Source organism: Gossypium hirsutum, chromosome A06 (assembly GCF_007990345.1).
Source record: "Gossypium hirsutum isolate 1008001.06 chromosome A06, Gossypium_hirsutum_v2.1, whole genome shotgun sequence".
In the NCBI taxonomy this organism is placed as follows: domain Eukaryota; kingdom Viridiplantae; phylum Streptophyta; class Magnoliopsida; order Malvales; family Malvaceae; genus Gossypium; species Gossypium hirsutum.
This window is the reverse complement of record NC_053429.1, coordinates 79,058,137-79,081,109: the sequence shown is the minus strand read 5'-3', so window position 1 is coordinate 79,081,109 and position 22,973 is coordinate 79,058,137. Positions and strand designations below refer to the sequence as shown.

The window sequence follows — 22,973 nt, the reverse complement described above, 5'->3', positions numbered from 1 at the left end:
TTTATTGTTTTCAAAATAAGAAAAGCTTATTTTATAACTTTTCAACGTGACACCACATTTAATTAGAAAAATTATGTTAATTAGTAATTTTATCATATATGTATACACGTAGAATGTATTTAGAACAAAAGTAAGTATAGTGAAAATAATATTTATTAAATAATAAAATTTTTAATTTGAAATTAATACTAAACATATATGCAATACGTATGAAATTAAAATAAATAAATTAGTTTAAATTTAAATAAAAAAATTAAATGGTTAAATACATCTTATTCAGAATAATAAATGTACTACACATATACTTTTGTAAACTACTTATTTAAAATATATGTCATAATGCAGCAAATAATTTGCAATTAGTAATAATATAAAAACTTAAAAGGGATAAATCTTAAAATTATAAATTAAGTTTAATTTAATATGTAATTGTATTTATGAATTTTAATTTAGTACAATTATACACATGAAAATTAAATTATGGTTCAAATGTATGGTAAAAATTTAGTCAAACATATTTAAAGAAATAAATACATTAATTTATTTTTTTATTAGATAAATATAATTATTTATATATACAATATATAAATATAAAATTATTTTATATCAATAATTATGTTAATAATTTATAAAAATTAAATCAAATAAAAAATTACATACAATTACACTTAAATCAACTTAAAATAAAATAAAATAGTTTAATTTCTCAATTAAAACAATATTTACCATTAACTAGACGTAGGTGAGAGACTGAAGCATTACAGACCAAGTTTCGTTTGACTTTTAAAAGCTTCAAGACTTTTGCTTCAATGAGTGCTATTTGACTCCTTCTCCAACTCAATCCCCCATCTCTTCTCTGCCATGAAAAATCTGGAATAATAAGTTCCCACTTCGTTCTTTTGGGTTTCTTTTCCTTCAATTTATAAAACCTCAAAATGTGGGTTAAACTTACAAATATTTCTTCAATTTTCTCCCATCTGCTTATCAGCATCAGTCTTGTTGAGGCTTTCATAAGATGCTATGACACTGGTAATTTCACCATAAATAGTACCTATGGTAAAAATCGGGACCTTATTCTTGCTTCTCTCCCACCGAATGTCTCTGCAAAAGGTGGTTTCTTCACTACCAATGTTGGCCAAAACGCCGACAAAGTTTACGCTCTTGGTATGTGCAGAGGAGACTCTAGTCCTGACGATTGTTATAAATGTGAAACCTAGAGGGTAGAGAGGCTCCTCATTGTCCTCCCCAGTATTGATCATAGAGCTTTTTCCTTTTTTTAGCCCCTTAGTCAGCAATTAGGACAGCTGATTCATCATATTCTTTTGGGACTCTAGCACTTGGTCCCTCATATCTTGTTGGATCTTCGACAGTTGCTCTTGCATTTGTATTTGTAACTGGTCTTGCATCTCTCTTTGAAGTTTTTCAAGTCTTTCCAATCTTTGGTCCATATCTTTTGTCTTAGCACAGGTACCGTAACAATGCTTGGTTGGTAAGCTTTTGTCGGTTCCCTTTCCAAGTTAACTGAAATAATTTTACCTAATTATGGTCCTTTTGTGAAAATCCAATGCATGTATGAAATGCAATGCAAATGCATGGGATGAACGCAAAAAGAAAGAGAGGCGTTGATTCTGGATTCAATTCCATTAAAACAACTTTTCTAGAAAACAAATTTCTTTACATAAAATGGATTACATATACGGCATTGCCCTCATATTCCAAGTGAAGACACCGATCTTTTTCTTCATATCTGGATGTTATGGTCAAATCTTGCGAATTTTCCAAAAGATGTCTCTACTATCTCCTTTCTGCTCGATCTAGACTGCGGCCTATTGCTCACTTATCCCCGTGATGCTGGTCAGCTTCTTTAAGACATGACGGCTCTCGAACAATCTTTTTTGGCTTGAATCCTCAAGCAATGAAACAAAGTCGTGTATTTCTTCACGGACTATCAGCCTTCTCTTATTGTTTACTCGGACCATATTCGGATGGCCATATTATATTCCACTTTATCAAGAAATCTATTCTCCATGACAAGCTTTTCTATTTAGCAATCGAATGTGACTCAACACCTCCTTCCTATGATGAAAATGCAATGCAATCAAAACAAAAGAAAACAGTTAGCACAGGAGAAATAAATAAAATAGAGCACCTATCCGGGTGACCACTAGGGGTTTGAAGTGGCTCTACCTAGGGTGGGCTCTTAAGGCTTGCTATATGGGGTTTGGTTCTAAAGAAAGGGGACCTGAACCAACAGATTCCTCAATTTTCACCCATTATAGGCTCATATAGACCGAATTCAGTTCAGGGGAATACATTTCTCTATGGCTGCACGGAGATGAAAATCTCACGAAGACATAGGTACGGATGTATCTCGAAAGCGATCCACTATCCTACACGAAGGTGAAAACCTCACGAAGGAATAGTTTCTCACTCCCACTTAAAAAGGTAAGATCAACTGATTATGCAATGCAATGTGCAAAAAGATACCAAAATTTAAACCAACACAACAATTAAAAACCATAATGATGAAGATCGTAACAAAGACGGATAAAATGCAACAAAAGGAACGTACATTTAAACCAAGTTTTCAATTTTCGACAAAAAGGAAAAAATTAATCAACTCGTGGCTAGACTCTCTTTTTTAGTTCCCCAGTGGAGTCGTCAAGCTGTCGACACCATTTTTTTTTTGAATAAGGGGGTCGACTTTATTTTGAAAATGAAAATGAAAAAAACGGGAGTCACCACCAATCCTTTTTGCTAAGGTGTGATCGAGTCACCTTTAAAAGTGGTTGTTTTTAATAACCAGTCTGATTTATCAAAACAACGATTTTGGTCTACGAAAATCAGAAAGACGGGTTCGGGAGTCGATTACGCACGAGGAAGGATTAGCATACTCGAAACGCCCAAAATTGGTACCTAGTTGATTAATCAATGTCTTAGTGTCAAAGATTTGAAAACTTAAAATACGATCCCTCTTTGTATTAACATTAATTAAAAAAATGATTGAATAAATTGAAACGGATGTTAAAGACCTTTTCATCTTGGAGTAATAAAATGTCACATTCAGTAAGTTAGGACACGGCATCTCGAGCCTTCAAGAATGAGCTTGCCTTTTATTTAAAATTCATGTATTTTAACCCTTTTTTAAAAGGATATTCGGTTATTTAGGGTAAATGAGAAAAATCAAAACCCAGTAAGTTAGGGCACGATTTCTCGAATTTCCAAATACCGAATATTGCCTTTATTTGCAAAAAAAATTCTTATCTCGAGGTAACAAGATGTCATATCCAGTAAGTTAGGGCACAACACCTCGTATCTCCGAGAATAAGCATTTTATTCAAAACTCGCATTGCGATTTTAAAAGAATATTCTGTTATTTAGGTTAAATGAGAAAAATCAAAACCCAGTAAGTTAGGGCACGATTTTCTCAAATTTCCAAATATGGAATATTACTTTTATGAAAGAATTATTTTTGTCGGGTAAAGGTTAATATAACATAAATTCGTAATGAAATAAAATAATGAAGAATGAACAAACAAATAAAACTTTCGATATTAATAATCATAATAGAATAAAGATAAATGTATAATAAGAATAATGAGTACAGAAATTGAGAAATAAAACGAACAAACAATGTAAAAGAAAAATAAAAGGTTAATAATAATAATAATCGTAGTAATAGTAAAAAATAATAATAAGTATAATGCTAATAATAATAATATGTAGTAAAATAATGATATTAATACATAAATATAAATAGAGATAAAATACACAAAATATAATAATAACAGAAATATGAATAGATAAATAAAAATTAGATAAATAAAAAATAAACATAGATGAAAATATAATAATAGTAATAATACAAAAGTAGTAATAATAATGACAAAAATAGTAACAATAGTATGTTAAATAATAATAGTAAAAAATAATAGTAATAATAATTACAAAAATGATGATGATAATGAAATAAAATGATAATAATACTAATGTTAATAGGAATAAAAACAATAACAATAATAATAGTAATAATAATATCGATAATAGATAATAATAATAATAATCAATTAATTTTAATCATAAAATAGTAAAAATAATTAAAAAATGGGCTAAATTGAACATAAAGTGAAAGTTCGGATCAAATATGGATATAAATAAAAGAGAAAAGGACTGATTTGAAAGCGCAAATAACATGGAGGGTCCAAAATGGGAAATAACCCCCACCCTCTAAAACGTGCGTTTCAAGGGGGATTAAATTGGAAACCGAGATAAATTACAGGGTAAAAATAAAAAGTAAAAGAAACTTAATTGCAAAACCATAAAAAAGCGGAAGGACTAAAAGAGCAATTAGCCCAGTAATCGAAAACACGCGGATCCTGCCATTGGAGGGGGTTAGATCGGGGCGGCCTCCCCCAAAACGACGTCGTTTTGACGTCTAGAGAGGCCAATGAAAATGACGTCGTTTCTTTTAATAAAAAAATCATTCTTTCAAGTTTTAGAAAAAAAAAAAGGGGAAGCTCCCTCTCTCATTTGTCTCTGGCCAGAGCCAGAATTCGGCGAAGGGCCATCGTGGTGTCGCCGTAGGCCACCAACGCCGGCCATCGCAGAACTCTAAAAAAGGGTATTTTTTTATTTTTTTTCTATTTATATGTAACTGATTTTTTTTAAAGAAAAATAGAGAAAATGTCGAAGTATGTATATAAGTAGATTCGAAAAAAAAGAAAATAAATAGAAAAGGAAAGAAAAAAACAACAGTAACCCTTCACCCTTTTATAACTTGTTTTTCTCTCTGAATCTGTTTCGTAGATTTGCTATTTTGATGTTTGAATCTCTCTTTTTGTCTATTTCATTTATTCATTGAAAAATAACTCATTACAATGGTTTCTTAGATGGCTTTTATAGCCATTTACAACTTGTTTCTTTAATAATTGTTCTACTCTTCTCTTTTATCGGTAAATGGCGGTGGCAATAGTGGAGGCAGTGGGTAGGTGCGCCACTTATGCTGATGATGTGACGTCGGCGGTGCTAGGGGTTGATTAGGGTTTCAGGTTTTTTGAAACCCTAAATCTGGCTAGTTTGATCTAAAATTTGGGCCTATATGTGGGTTTGGGTCTCTTTGAAGGGCTGGACAAATTTGGGCCCGTACAATGGTAATACACAATTAGTAACACTGGTGATTCCAAAACCCAACCTCCAAAATGAGGTTTCAATTTCGACCATACTTCCTCGATAAGGTTTGAATATTCTGAAAACCATCATTCTTACTTATTGTCTTATATGTGGTTCAAATAAAATCAAATTATCAATACTTTCCATATGCAAAGTAGGGCTAGAGTCCCATCACAATCTACTGTATTAACTAGCTCAATGATTCTCAAAAACTGGCCTATAACGGGCACGTAGTATAGTATGTTCAATGAAACCAAAGGAACTTCAAAAATAGTGAGAACAGTAGAAAAATCATTCCATTGCCGAGACATTGTCAATGTTGGATTTTTATATTAAAATTTTAGGGTGTAATTAAAATTTTCAAAAAAAATTTAGAGGATTTAATGAGAATGTTTAAAAATTTTGGTAGGTTTAATTAAAACTTTTAAAGGCTTAATGAGAATTAACAAAAAAAAAATTAAGGGATCTAATTAAAAACTTTAAAATTTTTGAAAGATTTAATGAAAATTTTCAAATTTTTTGAGGGGCCTAACTCTAATTTATTATATTTTTAAGGTCTAAAAAGAATTGTCAAATTTTTTTGGTAGACCCTCCAGGGCCTCGTTATCATTCACCTCCAACACCAAAACGAGCGAGGACATCTAAAAGATTTAACTATTTTGAAAATATTAACTTTCAATGAATTAAAATTTTTTGAATAAGTTATCAAACGAATACTTAAATAATAAAATAAATGTAGATTTAAAATGTGAAAACTTAGAAAGTTTAGAAAAATAAATATTTTTATAATTTAAATAACTCTAAATATTAAACATTATTAATAAAAATATTTAAGATTTTATGTTAGATAACATTGCACTCTACATTTGTTTTTTATTTTTTTTTCAAAATAAGAAAAGCTTATTTTATAACTTTTCAACGTGGCACCACATTTAATCAGAAAAATTATGTTAATTAGTAATTTTATCACATATGTATACACGTAGAATGTATTTAGAACAAAAGTAAGTATAGTGAAAATAATATTTATTAAATAATAAAATTTCTAATTTAAAATTAATACTAAACATATATGCAATATGTATTAAATTAAAATAAATAAATTAGTTTAAATTTAAATAAAAAAATTAAATGGTTAAATACATCTTATTCAGAATAATAAATGTACTACACATATACTTTTGTAAACTACTTATTTAAAATATATGTAATAATGCAGGAATTAATTTGAAATTAGTAATAATATAAAAACTTAAAAGGTATAAATAAATTCACAATTAATATTAAATTTATTTTATTAAAAAATATGAAAATTTAAATCTAATAATATTTGCAATTAATTTTTATCAATTTAACCCTAAAACTTGAATTACATACTAAAAAGCTGGTACTGCTACATTAAAAAAGACTCAAACTTAGGTACCATATGATATATTAAGTCTAAAATTTATTTCCAAAACCAGTTATGTAGTTCAATTAGTCTTTGTTTAATTTTATGAAGCATAGGATAATCAATTATCCTTTCTATATCCTCATTATTGTTTACCATGAATCTTTGAGAATTTTTTCTTTATTGTTCATCTTATCGCTTTCATCTTTTTGTGATGTGTTATTCTTAATTTTTTTATGAAACTATATTATTATATCTAATTAAATATTTATGGTTTTATGTCGGTTGACATTTAAAATCAAAATAATAATAATTGATGGTAAAGACACGAAAATTTGTGGAGGGAGATAGTACCTTAGCAACAAAAGCTGTTTGGGATGATGAGCTGACGTTGATATTTTGTGAACTTTGCGTGAATGAAGTTAATGCTGGTAATAGACCGACAACTCATCTAAACTCAAAAGGATGGGAAAATGTCGTTGCTCTTTTTCAAGCAAAAACACAAAAAAAAAATTATAGAAAACCTCAATTGAAAAATAAGTGGGATACATTAAAAAAGGAATGGAGGTTATGGAGGGAGTTGCTTAAGGAATCTATAGGTATTGGATGGTGTCCATCTAAAAATACGGTCGATGCTACCGAAGAATGGTGGCTGAAAAAATACAAGTTAGTGTTAACTTTATCATTATTTTAATGCATAAAGTTTATTGAAATTAATAATTTACAAATACAAAAATCTAAGTATAACATTTAACATTTAACATTTTACATGTTATGTAGGAAAATCTTGATTTTAAAGGATTTAAGAAGAAAGGAATTGAACCACGATTGAATGATTTAATGTGGCAAATGTTTGGTGGCATTGTAGCCACCGGAGAGAATGCATGGGCACCTTCGTCTGACGTTCTTCCAAGTGGGGTTCCTATGGGAGATGATACACCTAATGAGGGATTTGATGATTCAGATGAAAATAGTAATGAGAATGAAGGTATCCCTCCTAATGAGGTACCATCAAACCCTTCTTATGAAACTCCTAATCGAAGAAAGGAAACACTTGGGATTGTACACGGTAAAGGAAAAAAATCAAGTTCAAGTAGAAAATCATCAAGAAATTCATTAGCTACTCATATTGAGAAATTGTGTGAGAGTATGTCTAGTCCAAGGAAGTCAGTGAATGAAATTATTTTCCCTCACTCTCAATATACTATTTCAAATGCAATGGATGCTTTGCGTGATTTGAGAGATGAAATTCCAAAAAAAGATGAACTGTATTATTTTGTCATCAAAATGTTCCAAATACCAGTGAAACGAGAAGTGTTTTTGAACTTAGGTCCAGATGTTAGGGTTTGGTGGCTTCGAGTGATGCTGAACAAAATCCAATTGCATCATTTTCATCCTTGGTAGCAACATCTTCATTTCCCTTCCAACCATACCATCCACCACCTCCACCATAAGCTCCTTAGAATTATTATTGTAATATAACTATGCTACTTTTTTATATGTAAAACTAATGTATGATCTACTTTTTCATATGCAAAACTAATGTATGATCTACTTTTTTATATGTGAACCTAATGTATGATCTACTTTTTTATATGTAAAACTAATGTATGATCTACTTTTTTATATGTAAACCTAATGTATGATATTTTTTATGTTTGGTATTTTTAGCTATGCTTTTATTCAATTTTTTATGCTGTATAGAATGTCACAAGTTATTAATTTATTTTCATTTGATTACTTTTTCAAGTTATGGATGAATTTAACAATATGTACAATAGTTTTTATATGAATTATGATACCCCTGAATTAAGTGAAGAAGCTCAACGAAGAATAGCCACAATTGTTACACAAGTTGAGCACAACAATTATCATGAAGAGGAAGAACAAGTGTTAAGCAGTGTATTGCTACACCATGAAACTTATTTCACTAAGCAACTGCGTATGGATTCAAATTATACAGGTCAAATGTGGGCGGACGAAGTATTAAATGGGCATGATGATCGTTGCATGAATAGTTTTAGGATGCCAAAAAATATATTTAATAGCTTGTTGCATGATTTGCAAACAAATTATGGCTTAAAGCATGGGAAGGTATCTGCGATGGAGAAGTTAGCATTATCATTGTATATTCTTGGAAATAGAGAATCAAATTCAAATGCAACGGAGCGATTTCAACGATCTGGGGAAACTGTTAGTCAAATTTTTACTGACATGTTACATATATTTGCTCGAATGAGAATAGACACAATTAAACCCACTGAAGGTCAATTTGAGGAAGTACCGAACCATATTTGACATGATATAAGATATTGGCCTCACTTTAAGGTAAAATTTACACAATCTTTATATTTTTAAAATATAAATTATTTCTAACTTTTATCTTATTACTTATATTTATTTTAAAGGATTGTATTGGGGCCATAAATGGAACACACATAAAAGCATGCACTTCGCCTTCTTGTCAAATACCTTATATCGGACGGAAAGGTTGTAACGCCCCAATTTTTGAGAATTCTATGAATGTTGGCATAGGTTTAATTATGTTAGTGGGCCTCTAGAAGGCCTAAGCTTAAGATAGAACCCGGCAATTTTAGTTAATTTTTGTTCCATAAGAAAAAGGGGGTGAAATTATGAAATAGAATCTATGTGAAAATGTTTGAAAATGCTATAGCCTAAATTGAATTGGCCAAATAAATAGGAGTGCAAAATAGGAGGATTTGCATGACAAACCTCCCATTTTACATGAAGTGGCCAGCCATCATGTTGTTGTAGACAATATGAGCACTTGATATCCATAATTCATGGTACAAATTGATAATGGGTTAGGTAAATGTTCCATGATAATGGATTAGGTAAATATTCCATGATAATGGGTTAGGTAAATGTTCCATGATAATGGTTTAGGTAAATGTTCCATGATGGACATTTCATGTCTTTTGTATTAAAGAATTAAATAGGTGAAATATGAAATTTTATTAAAAGAAAAAGGGGTGAAAAGAACAAAGTTTTGTCCATCTTTGTTCATCATAGTCGAAAGTTAGAGAAGAGAAAGGAGAGGAGAAAGCTCTTGAATGTTTGGTCACTTGGGGAAGAAAATTGAAGGTAAGTTCATGGTAGTTTGCTTCTATCTTTGATGTTCATGAGTTCTTCTTGATTCTACCTTAACTCTTGAAGCATATTTTGGTTTTTGGTTGTGTTGTGAGCATTTGGTCATGAATTAAAATGAAGGAAATGGTTGTTATTTCATGTTTTTTTGATGGAAAATGGAAGGTAGGTGAAGTTGAGCCAAACAAATGAGCATGCATGTGCCTTAGATGCTAAGGGGAAAAATCGGTTAACATGTTGTGCTTTAAAATGATGAAATGGAGATTATACTTAAGTAAAATCATAGATATGTGATGATTTAATGGTGATATACATGTTTAAATAACAAGCATGCAAGTTAGGTGTGAAAGAGTGATTTGGTAATAAATCTGCTTGAGACAGCAACAGTAACGTGACTTTGGAAAATCACCATAAATTGTGGGAGATGAGTTAGAAGCTGCATAAATTATGTAATTAAAGCTTAATGAGTCTAGTTTCAAATGGAATAAACGAGAACATATTTTGAATTCTGTGCAATGAGAAATTTGATTCGTAATGAAGAGTGGTCAGATTAGTCAAACAGTGAAACATGGGAAACTTTAAGAAAAATTTGGTATTGATTGGCCATACCAAAAATTTTGAAAATTTTATGGATAGAAGATATATGAGTTTATTTTCATGGAAAATTAACAGCACTTGATTTGGAGTTTCTTAGCTCCAGTTATAAATAATTTAGTGACTGTTGCTCAGGAAGACAGCTTGCAGTGAAATTATGATTATGTGGTAAACATTGACAAAAATTTGTTAATGAGTTGCTTATTGTTTTCTTATAAGCTTACTAGGATCTGTAGGTGTGGTTGGCCGAATATTGTAAGGGGTTAATACGTAGTTCGTATTTGAATAGTTAGATTAATGTGTTAGTAATCCAATTGTAGGCAGTTCGTGTGTGGATCTCGTTAGCATATCGTCGCAAACAAGTGTGTAACTAACACCCTCTTTCTTAGTCTAGATCGGCAAAAGTTGAAAAGTCAAAATGTCGAAAACCGGTATTTTGTAGATTTACGAGTGTGCGAATGCTCGTGAGGTAAATCGATTAATGATTTTGGCAAGCTGCAATGTTTGGACTGCAAAGTGCATGATTTCTGTGCCCTCGATATTTTTGGGCTTAATGGGCCAAAATTGGAATGATGGGCCAACGGACCCAATTCGGTAAGAACCCTCGATACGTGATTTTGTAGTACGTGAAAGGTAGGAATATGCATGAAAAACCCTAAAATAGATAAATTACTGAAATACCTTTAAAAGTGGAAAATTTACAGTTTTACCCTTAGGAGATAAATTACCGAAATACCCCTAAGGTTAAATTGACTTAAATGCATGTTTGACTGTTGTTATTTACTGCATGCCATGTTGTTATTATCTGATGCATGGGATTGGGATATTGACGGAGGAAGTACTGAAAGTGGCTTGTCCACGTACTGGAGGCTTTGCCTCAATTTACTGTTAACTGAGCAGCAAGGCTGCAACTGTGGAGTGTTGGGCTGGGTGGGTTGAGCTATTCCCCACATGGAGTGTAGGGCTGGTACGGATGGAGTGTAGTGGTTGCTGGGTTGAGTAGTCTCCCCAAATGGGCTTGCATATGTTATTGATGTTGCATGTATTTTGAAATGGGCCTATGGGCTATACTGTTATCTGAATAAGGGGCTAAGGCCCAGTTTATTATAATCTGAAAAGGGCTCTGGTCCAGTACCACTGTTACCTGAATGGGCTTAGGCCCAATAGGCTTGAGCTGACTTGGGCTTTGAATGGGTTTTTCTTACACACTGAATTTCCCCAAACTCACCCTTTTTATTTTCATCCACGCAGGAAATCTCCAACCATAGTGGGCTTGGAGCTGTGAGGGAATTCGGAGTGGCCACCCGTTCTGAAAGTTTGATTTTCTTCTGGTGAACTGGACATCCTTTTATTTACGTTTGAAGTTTTGGGTTTTTAAATGTAATAAGGCCGCTTAATTATTTTGATGGTTTTAATATGTATTACTAAGATATGTATTACTTATTTTAACTGTTGAAATTGGATAGCTTTAGGGCGCGTTTTCAAAAACAACAATTGATTTCAAAATAACACGACAACAAGCAAAGCTTCGCAATGAAAGTATTTTCCAAAATTAATCACTTTTCCTAAAAATGACTTAATCAAATCGGTTTCCTAGAAATATCCATGACGTTAAGGTGTGGCAATGGCGGTATGCATGTCTAGGATTGGATCCGAAGGGAGCTTGGTACTTAAGCAGTCCGATGGACTCACCACCTCTTTTTCGGTTTCCTACCTGGTGCACAGCTTCCATTCACTTTAACCTATAATGAAATTATCTTTTAAAACATTAAGTAAGTTTTTCTGGATCAACAATATAAAATGTTTTGAACGTTTCAATGCGGCATGTCGGATCCGGTCATAACGTTTGGGCCGGGTTTGGGGTGCTACAAAGGTGAACCAACTCAAAATATTATGGCAGTTTGTGACTTCAACATGTGCTTTATTTTTGCATTTCCTGGTTGGGAAGGAACAACACATGACAGAAGAATTTTTTTGCAAGCACTTAGAAAACAAGAGTTAAAGTTTCCACACCCTCCACCAGGTTGAACTTTAATTTTTTTAATTAATCTTTACATAAAAAAATATTAAAATTTTTAATTTATTTTTAAACTTGATATTATGTTTTACATTTTTGTAGAAAAATATTATCTTGTGGATTCAAGGTATCCACAAATGGCAGGTTTTCTAGGTCCATATAGGGGGGAACAATATCATTTATCTGACTTTCATCGAGGTAATCATCGAGCATCTGGAAAAAAAGAAATTTTTAATCATGCCCATTCTTCGTTACGCTCTATGATTGAACGAACATTTGGAGTGTAGAAAAAAAATGGCCAATATTAAGAGATATTCCAAGCTATTCATTCGACAAGCAAGTTTTAATAGTTATTGCAACAATGGTTTTGCATAATTACATTCGAAGACATGCTTGGTCAAATGATGAGGATTTTTGACAATTTGAGAATATACCCGACATGCCAATCCCTTCAGGCCATTTCGATAGAGGTGAATCGAGTTCTTCTAATAGTGAAAGTGACCTTGAAATTGCAATCTTAAGGGAAACCATTGCAAATAGTTTAATGAATCAATATTTGTAAAAATAATTTTGTATCAATTTCTAGTAATAATGAAACTTGTTATGTCTTATGTTACTATATTTTTTTTATTGAAAATCAGTTGTTTAGATACTTCAAAATTTGATCCAAGTATAATGTTACTATTTGCAAAAATAATATTTATCATTGTTATAAAAGAATATTTAACTATAAAAAATTAAAAAATATTATCATTTTATCTAATAAATAATTTAAATTGATTAAAATATTTATAATAAAATATTGGAAGATAAATTTTAATATTTTATTAAATGAATTTATAAATTCACATATTTTAATAATTTTATATAAGTAAAATAATTTAAAAACTTCTATTATATATCAATTCTAATCTGATATCCTTAATAGTCATTTTTTATTTTCACCTCACCGCAATAGCTGTGTTTGAATCCAAACACATACTCCACCATTGTTTCTAATCTCACTGCTACAGTATCTAATCTCACTGTTACAGTAACCAATCTCACTGTCACCGCTGTTTTTAACCTCACCAGAGGTAAACACACCTTCCGTCCAAACTAAGCCTAAGCCTCAAACCTTAAATCCTAAACAAAGATTTGAAGATTAATAAGATGTTTAGCAAATAGCAAATAGCAAATAATCCCATGAGTTTACTAATCTTCTATGCCTCCTCTATGTTTTTTAATATGAATATAAATAAGAGAGTGATTGATGTATTCCAAACTTGTGTTAAAAAATGAATACACCCCTCTTCCGTTTATTCTTTTCTTTCTTTTTGTCAAATTTCTAATAGCCCTTTAGCAATTAATTTGTTTTGTATGGAAATATTTATTTATTTGATCATATCTTTGGAAAACATTGTTGAATCATCTTCGCTGGATCTTTAGTGACAAATTATTTATAAATGACATTATAATAGGGCTTTCTATTAAAATTCAATTAGATTTTACAAAATGTTTTCAATTCATTCTGCTACTCTTAACAAAAGCTTTAGTTGCTATAATGACTCGGGTAGTTTCACAACCAGCAGTTCATATCGCAAAACCTTGACCATAATCTCGATTCTCTCCCACACAAAGTCTCTGGACTCAGAAAATGGTGGTTTCGTTACTGCCATCGGTGGCCAAGACTCCATAGCCAACGTCTTAACAACAGCTCCTTTTCTCAATCCTTCTCATCCTCTTCATCTCTCATTGCATCGCTTTATCATTTGTTGTAACAAAAGAATAGTCAATTCGACTGTTGAATAAGTGGTTAGCCAATCAATAAAAGGATGTGCTCCTTTGATTGGATTTAGTTACCCATCTTCTTTTGTATTCATTTCAGCCTAAGTAGATATGGCTGCCAGCACACTTGGTATCTAGTCTAAACAATCTTCCACTATATGAATTGCAAGCTTTGCTCTCTTGCTTCTTAAGGCTAGTTGAGTTGTTGTGTTTCTTGTTACGTGTGCTTTCACAAGTTGTTGATAAGATCTCTTTTTCTGGGAAAATTTATCAGATGAAACGAAACAAAACAAATCAATACGGATTCGACTTGGTGCAAGCTTATCAGCTACTCTAGGACTAGCTCTGGTTTCTACTTGTGGTTTCTTTATCTGGAGAAGGAGAAACGTTCAAGGTATGCACTATTAGATCATGCTGGCATTTACAAATTTATGTTTTAATCTTATAGCCAATCACATTTTGTTTTATTACAGAGGATAAAGGCCAAGAAGTTCGATTACTTGACTTGGTAATGGGAAGTGTTCCTCGTGGGAACTCAAGCGAAGATTTTGATCTACAAAATATAGGAAGGTCGCAGGAGTTTCCTTCAATTCAATTGAATATTTTACAAGCAGCAACCAATAATTTTTGTGATGAAAATAAGCTAGGACAAGGTGGATTTGGCCCTGTATACAAGGTAATTATGGTTAGGAAATAAAATAACGTAGTTAAGAAAAAATGCATGTTAATATGTTAATTTGTAGGGCACACTAGCGGATGGAAAAGAAATTGCAGTTAAAAGGCTCTCAGGAACTTCTGGTCAAGGGCTGCTTGAGTTCAAGAATGAGGTCATGTTAATTGCCAAATTGCAGCATAGGAATCTTGTGAGGCTCTTAGGATGCTGCTTAGAGAAAAACGAAAAGTTGCTTGTATATGAATTCATGCCCAACAAAAGCCTTGACATGTTCCTATTCGGTTTCATCCTCCAACCTTTAAATAACAACATTATCTTATACATACACAAAATAAATTTGAATATTTAACTTGTCATTTCTTTTTCTCTCCTTCTTGAGCATTTATCAGATTCGAGTTTGCCTGCCCAACTAGTTTGGCAAAAACGATTCAATATTATTAAAGGAACTGCCCGAGGTATCATGTATCTGCATGAGGATTCTCGTCTTAGAATTATCCACAGAGACCTTAAAGCAAGTAATGTTTTACTTGACCATGAGATGAATCCAAAAATTTCGGACTTTGGTATGGCAAAAATTTTTGGTGGAGATCAGAATGAAGCAAATACAAATAAAGTAGTCGGAACATAGTAAGTCTATTAATTGGTTCTTCCCAACTTATTAACTCATAAGCTTACAGGGTTACATTTACTTATTTTCTCTACCATTAGTTGTTGCCAATTTCAACTTATCCATATTCATCGACCAGTTCTGAGAAATATGTCCTCTACATCAATATCATATAAACTAGGACCCCATGCAAGTAATGAATCTTAGTATGTTTCATGGTTAGTGATTAGAAACAAAACTTGGTTTTGTTATTGAGAGTATCTGATATGTGATCGATATAAATTGGAAATCAGTTCATGTTTGTAAAGTTTCTTATGATCATCTAATTTTGATTTAGTTTTTCTTCATTGTTTCTGACAATAGTGGATACATGGCACCCGAGTATGCTATGGAAGGACTTTTTTCTGTCAAATCTGATGTTTTCAGTTTCGGTGTCCTTTTGTTGGAGATTGTAAGTGGAAAAAGGAATAATGGGTTTCATCTTTCAGAATGCGGTGAAAGCCTCCTGACTTTTGTATGTTTTCTTATCCTATCAATATTTAAATAATAGATTAATACCATGTTATGTATATTAAGCTAATTCTAAGTAAGAATTGTAGGCATGGAAACTATGGTCCAAAGGAAAAGGAATGGAGTTAATGGATAAGCATCTTGTTGAGTCGAGTGTGCCCAATGAGGTGCTTAAATGCATCCAAATTGGGTTATTGTGCGTGCAATCAGATCCGGCAGACAGACCAACTATGTCAACAGTGGTTGCAATGTTAGGAAGCGACACCATAACAGTTCCTCTACCAGCGAAACCTGCACTTTATGTTGGACGTTTTATTGCAGAATCAGTTGAACCCAATTCAAGTGATAAAATATGTTCTGTTAATGAAGTTACGATTTCAAACATGTCACCTCGGTGACTGATTAGTCATTCCATCTTCAATTTTTTCACTATTACAAAGATATGATAGATTCTAAAAGTTTTGTTAAGCCGCTCTTTTAGCTAAATGTTCTGCAACATTCCAGCAAAACACAGGGAGATGTTCTTCCGAGTTTTCTGTATTGATCTTTTATATATATGTAATAAATGAAAAAGGGGTATGAAACTGACTTTTCAAATCCAAAGTGGGAACGGTGGGAAAATCATTCCATTACCGAAGACAGAGCAGCAAAAACGAGTCTATTTGTTCAAAACTGACTTTCAATGAGTATGGATGAGAAGGTACAATTTTCGTTTCCTTTTTCTTGGATACAAATAATTTCACCACTTTGCTACTCTCAAGGTAGACTTTGATTTCGACCAAATCAAAAAAGAAAACCCGAAAGACAAGTTCCTTGGACTTTACTATCTCTCAACTTCAACCTCCTAAAGGAAGAAACATGGAAGTATCTCATTACAAAATGGTAATACACAATTAGTAACTCTCGTGATTCCAAAACCCAACCTCCAAAATGAGGTTTCAATTTCGGCCATACTTCCTCGATAAGGTTTGAATATTCTGAAAACCATCATTCTTACTTATTGTCTTATATGTGGTTCAAATAAAATCAAATTATCAATACTTTCCATATGCAAAGTAGGGCTAGAGTCCCATCACAATCTACTGTATTAACTAGCTCAATGATTCTCAAAAACTGGCCTATAACGGGCACGTAGTATAGTATGTTCAATGCCTAACTCTAATTTATTATATTTTTAAAGTCTAAAAAGAATTGTCAAATTTTTTTGGGAGACCCCCTAAGGCCTCGTTATCATTCACCTCCACACCAAAACGAGCGAGGACATTCAAAAGATTAAACTATTTTGAAATTATTAACTTTCAATGAATTAAAATTTTTTGAATAAGTTATCAAACGAATACTTAAATAATAAAATAAATGTAGATTTAAAATGTAAAAACCTAGAAAGTTTAGAAAAATAAAAAAAAATTATAATTTAAATAACTCTAAATATTAAACATTATTAATAAAAATATTTAAGATTTTATGTTAGATAACATTGCACTCTACATTTTTTTTATTGTTTTCAAAATAAGAAAAGCTTATTTTATAACTTTTCAACGTGACACCACATTTAATTAGAAAAATTATGTTAATTAGTAATTTTATCATATATGTATACAAGTAAGTATAGTGAAAATAATATTTATTAAATAATAAAATTTTTAATTTGAAATTAATACTAAACATATATGCAATACGTATGAAATTAAAATAAATAAATTAGTTTAAATTTAAATAAAAAAATTAAATGGTTAAATACATCTTATTCAGAATAATAAATGTACTACACATATACTTTTGTAAACTACTTATTTAAAATATATGTCATAATGCAGCAAATAATTTGCAATTAGTAATAATATAAAAACTTAAAAGGGATAAATCTTAAAATTATAAATTAAGTTTAATTTAATATGTAATTGTATTTATGAATTTTAATTTAGTACAATTATACACATGAAAATTAAATTATGGTTCAAATGTATGGTAAAAATTTAGTCAAACATATTTAAAGAAATAAATACATTAATTTATTTTTTTATTAGATAAATATAATTATTTATATATACAATATATAAATATAAAATTATTTTATATCAATAATTATGTTAATAATTTATAAAAATTAAATCAAATAAAAAATTACATACAATTACACTTAAATCAACTTAAAATAAAATAAAATAGTTTAATTTCTCAATTAAAACAATATTTACCATTAACTAGACGTAGGTGAGAGACTGAAGCATTACAGACCAAGTTTCGTTTGACTTTTAAAAGCTTCAAGACTTTTGCTTCAATGAGTGCTATTTGACTCCTTCTCCAACTCAATCCCCCATCTCTTCTCTGCCATGAAAAATCTGGAATAATAAGTTCCCACTTCGTTCTTTTGGGTTTCCTTTCCTTCAATTTATAAAACCTCAAAATGTGGGTTAAACTTACAAATATTTCTTCAATTTTCTCCCATCTGCTTATCAGCATCAGTCTTGTTGAGGCTTTCATAAGATGCTATGACACTGGTAATTTCACCATAAATAGTACCTATGGTAAAAATCGGGACCTTATTCTTGCTTCTCTCCCACCGAATGTCTCTGCAAAAGGTGGTTTCTTCACTGCCAATGTTGGCCAAAACGCCGACAAAGTTTACGCTCTTGGTATGTGCAGAGGAGACTCTAGTCCTGACGATTGTTATAAATGTGTCAATTCTACAATCCACGACCTCGTAGCTAGCTGTCCCAACCAGAAGGAAGCCCTTTCATGGGAAGGGCAACCATGTCATGTACACTATGCAGATCGCTCGTTTTATGGAACCCTGGAGGAGCTAGGAAACCCTGAGGCAGGCTATAATACAGGCGACATCAAATCTAACTTAACAGAATTTGATACGGTTTGGGAGAGTTTGATGGACACAGTGGTGAGAAACGCTTCCAACGGCTCTTCTACTCTTAAGTATGCAACCGGGGAAGCAGACTTTACTGTATTCCAAAAGATATATGCGCTAATGCAGTGCACTCCAGATTTATCACACAAGGATTGTGATTCCTGCCTAAGGCAATCCGTGAGTAACTATGAAAGCTGTTGCCATGGGAAGCAAGGAGGTTATGTTACGAGGCCTAGCTGTTATTTCCGCTGGGATTTGTATCCTTTCTATACACCCAATGCCTCTACTACAGCCCCATCCTTATATCCTCCACCCTCACCTGTTAGTCCTCCACCCCCAGCTGCTAGTCCTCCGCCACAGTCGGTGAACACAATCAAAAAAGGTAACTACCGATCTGCTAGACGGCATGCTGGTTTCAGGAAGAAATTGATGTAAATGAAAAGTTGTTGCTTGTGCAGAGGAAGGAGGCTACCGTTCATCCCAGACCCTAGTCATTATAATTGTTCCAATTGTCATCTTGGTGGCAGTACTTGTCATACTTGCAGTAGCTATTCTCCGTAAAAGGATCGCGAAACCCAAGCAGGATGATCAAAGTAAGTTGGTCCTTTACTCTCTTTTGATGTACTTCTTCCAATGTTTAAGCATGGTTTTATACTTCAGAAAATAAAAATTAGCAAAAAAGTTGCAAGTGCTTTCCTCTTGTTTTCATTTGTTATAACTTTTTTTCTTTTTTTTGGGCATGAGACCTCCCGGCCGTTAACCGCAAGCCTAATTCGTTCTTTGTTAACCTGCAGATGCCAAGACCCGTGTAGAATCGTTGCAATTTGACTTTGATGCAGTAAGAGCTGCAACAGAAGACTTCTCGGATGCAAACATACTGGGACGAGGTGGATTTGGTCCTGTTTATAAGGTAATTTAAGATTTGGAAAATTGATTAAATATATGAAAGTGAAGCCTCTAGTTTGATGGCTTCCAACAAATAATAGGAAATAAAAGTTGGTGTTTTCTATCGTTGTTCTTTGTTACAAATACTATCAGGGTAAGCTTGAGGATGGACGGCAAGTAGCTATAAAGAGGCTGTCTGAAAATTCGGGACAAGGACAACAAGAATTCAAGAATGAAGTGATGTTATTGGCGAAGCTACAACACAGGAATTTGGTTAGGCTTCTTGGTTTTAGCTTGGAACAAAAAGAAAGGGTTCTCATCTATGAGTTTCTGCCTAACTCAAGCCTTGACAACTTTATATTCGGTATGGTTTAATCCTCTAATTTATATTTGGTAGTAGAATGCAACTCAAGTCATGTTATAGAGGTGAAAAGTTGATAATCTCTGGTTATTACTATTAAATTCATGATTAATTGCAGATTCACTAAAGCGTTTGCTACTAAGTTGGACGAAGAGGTACAAAATTATAAAGGGAATAGCTAAGGGACTTCTTTATCTTCATGAAGATTCTCAATACCGAATCATCCATCGCGACTTAAAAGCAGCCAACATATTATTAGATGAAGAGATGAATCCTAAAATCTCAGATTTTGGATTGGCGAAATTGTTTACGGTTGATCAAACTCGAGCTGACACAAGCAAAGTCGTTGGGACCTAGTAAGCATTAAGAAGGATTTGTTTCTACATGTTATTTGTTAACTTTGTGATATCTAAAACTCAAAGATCCTAAGCATTAGCACATCTTCTAGAGGATTAGCTACCATTTAAATTCATTCATTAAGATTTATTTGTCCGCAGTGGATACATGGCTCCTGAGTATGCATGGCATGGACAATATTCAGTTAAATCCGATGTTTACAGCTTTGGAGTGCTGGTTTTGGAAATCATTAGTGGTAAAAAAATCAGTAGCTTCTCCAACCAAGAAGTGGGAGACTCTCTTCTAACCCATGTAAGCTGCATACTGTGGTTATGGTCTTCCTGGATTAGAACTTGCTAAGAACACAATGTAAGTTCATATTCCTCGACTTTTGCAGGCATGGAGAAACTGGAGTGAAGGAACTGCTTTAGAAGTAGTAGATCCAATCCTGAGGGATTGCTCCAGAATTGAAATAATGAGATGTATCCATCTTGGGTTGCTTTGTGTTCAAGACAATATTGCTTACAGACCAACCATGGCCTCTGTGGTTCTCATGCTTAGTAGCTATTCCATGACTCTTCCAGTGCCATTGAGACCTGCATTTTCCATGCATTCCACCATGGAGACAGAAACGAAGTCTCACTCATCCTCACTCTCCAATCAATCTAAACGAGAAACCGTTCAAGTCTCAGTCAATGAAGCTTCCATTTCTGAACTAGATCCTCGATGAAGTTCGAAGATGGGTACTTTGTACTTGCATTGCATATTTTTTTTTTCGTATCTTTGTCAAGAAATTCAGAAATTCTTTGGTTCATGTATACATAGCAACAATGCGAAAGGACTGTGTTACACTACAAATTTACGTTATTCCTATCCTTTTCTAAAAATAACAAATTTCATTTTTTTGTGTTGATTTTTAGCATTTCAATCCCTTATATAGCAATAATAAACAAACAAGCTTCCATTTAGGGCACCTGAATAGAAATAGATAAAATCATCTATAAAAATAATAGATTAAATCATATAAATATTTTTTTTAGAGTTCTTGTTCAATTGACTATATTAATTATTAAAAATATTTTATTTTTAATCAATTATCATTTAATTAGTGTTATAGTTATATACCAATTAAAATTAAGATTTATTATTATAACAACATTAAATAAATGAAAATTATTTTATTAATATGTTTGACGTGTCTAAAAAATAATGAATTACTAAAATAATGATTGTTCAAAAAGAAAAATTCAACTCGTAGTCAAATGACAAAGACACTAGAAAGTTAATGAAAATCATTTTAATCGATGATGAAATAAACTTATAATATTCATTCATCATCATCACACATTTATTTAATTATACTAAATTTGTTTTAAACTACATTTATTCATTTTCCCTATGATTCTGTAATTTGAAAGCTTCAGTTTATAATTGTATTTTCTTATTAAATTTATTTCTACTGTATATTGTTTTTCTAATTAGTATTATAATTATAATTTAATACATATCTTTAATTTTTTATTATTGTTTAAAAAATTTGCAACTCCATAACAATTAATTGCATCAAAAGTGTAATATTAATTGAAGATGATTAGATCTATCCATAGATCGACTAAACCAAAAATTAACCGTGACAGGTCTAAATAATGATAGATTGAAGAAGAATATCAACATGAAAGATGATGACAAAAGTCATGGATTTAAGTAGAATATTAAGATACAAAATTTATTTTATTAAACTTTTTAAGATGTTGGATTTTTAATTTATTCTATTATTTTTTAATAATACAATTATATTATTTAATCTCTATAATTGTTTCACTTACTAAAATAAACTATTTAAAAAATTAGAAATTATATCATGATTCATAAAGTTTAATTTGATTATATTTTATACAATTTGAATTTAATTTTTTAACTAATTACATTATTATTTGGTTTTAAATTAAAAAAAATGTATAACTTGACTACACCCCGGCATACATGCAACAAGGCTTAAAAAATACAATTAAATATATAAAAGAAGTGCAATGTGTAATAGCCTAATACTCTATCTGATCGTTGAGCCCAAATTACGGTGTGTCACATTCGTTGCTAAAGCTAAGGGTGAGCATTTGATTGAATCGAATTGAAAATTTTCGAGTTAATTGAGTTTTCAAATATTATTTTATCATCCTAATTCAATTTGAAATTTTCTCGAATAGAGTCGAGTGAGATGAAATTCAAATTGAATCGAATCATTTAAGTTTCTTCTTGTGCTTCAAACATAAGCAAAAGTCTAAAATACAACAGAAACCTACACCAGTCCAAACAAAAAAAAAGGAACACAACAAAAGTCCAATAAACCAACAACAATAACACACCAAAGTAATAACAATAACACATCAGTTCAAAAACCATTATAGAATAGTTTAAGTTTCTTCTTGTGCTTCAAACACTGTTGATAATCTTGAAACATTTAGTAAAAGTATTGAATGAGTTAATTAAATGATAAAAGATTACAAAAATAAATTAAATAAACATTTAACTTTATAAACTGATGTTAAGTATTTATCTTCTTGATCTTCGAGTATTTTGGATAAGTCTAGCAAATTTAAAAACAAAAGTGTTGTTAAATTATGGGAACGCTTACTAATATAAATAACACAAAAGCTTATTTTATAAATTAAAATTTATATATTACCATCTTTCAT

The 22,973-nt window shown here is 31.5% G+C and overlaps 2 protein-coding genes across 4 annotated transcripts in view; both read left to right on the top strand.

Annotated features, from left to right (window-relative positions):
• Positions 1–16,295, top strand: part of LOC107929841 (cysteine-rich receptor-like protein kinase 10) — a 30,172-nt gene extending 13,877 nt beyond the window's left edge. The window contains exons 1-7 of one of the 3 annotated variants that reach the window (XM_016861359.2): positions 13,576–14,175; positions 14,320–14,439; positions 14,519–14,721; positions 14,789–14,999; positions 15,108–15,345; positions 15,689–15,839; positions 15,925–16,295. In XM_016861359.2, coding sequence (XP_016716848.1) covers positions 14,157–14,175; positions 14,320–14,439; positions 14,519–14,721; positions 14,789–14,999; positions 15,108–15,345; positions 15,689–15,839; positions 15,925–16,233 — 1,251 coding nt within the window. In that variant the 5' untranslated portion in view covers positions 13,576–14,156 and the 3' untranslated portion in view covers positions 16,234–16,295. Of the gene's footprint in view, positions 1–13,575; positions 14,176–14,319; positions 14,440–14,518; positions 14,722–14,788; positions 15,000–15,107; positions 15,346–15,688; positions 15,840–15,924 lie in introns of those variants that run through there. The other 2 variants (XM_016861360.2, XM_041115139.1) reach the window with 2 other exon arrangements.
• Positions 16,296–18,072: 1,777 nt separating this feature from the next.
• On the top strand, positions 18,073–21,191 carry LOC107929840 (putative receptor-like protein kinase At4g00960). Its single transcript, XM_016861358.2, has 7 exons — positions 18,073–19,080; positions 19,157–19,291; positions 19,493–19,608; positions 19,737–19,947; positions 20,063–20,300; positions 20,442–20,592; positions 20,678–21,191. The coding sequence occupies exons 1-7, from the start codon at positions 18,243–18,245 to the stop codon at positions 21,008–21,010; spliced, it is 2,022 nt and encodes a 673-aa protein (XP_016716847.1). The 5' UTR covers positions 18,073–18,242; the 3' UTR covers positions 21,011–21,191.
• Positions 21,192–22,973: the final 1,782 nt, after the last annotated feature.

Excerpts from the sequence above, each read along its gene's own strand:
- LOC107929840 (XM_016861358.2), top strand. The coding sequence starts at position 18,243 with ATGTGGGTTAAACTTACAAATATTTCTTCAATTTTCTCCCATCTGCTT. Across the intron at positions 19,292-19,492 it reads ACCCAAGCAGGATGATCAAA|ATGCCAAGACCCGTGTAGAA; the intron begins GTAAGTTGGTCC and ends GTTAACCTGCAG. Across the intron at positions 20,593-20,677 it reads GAGACTCTCTTCTAACCCAT|GCATGGAGAAACTGGAGTGA; the intron begins GTAAGCTGCATA and ends CGACTTTTGCAG.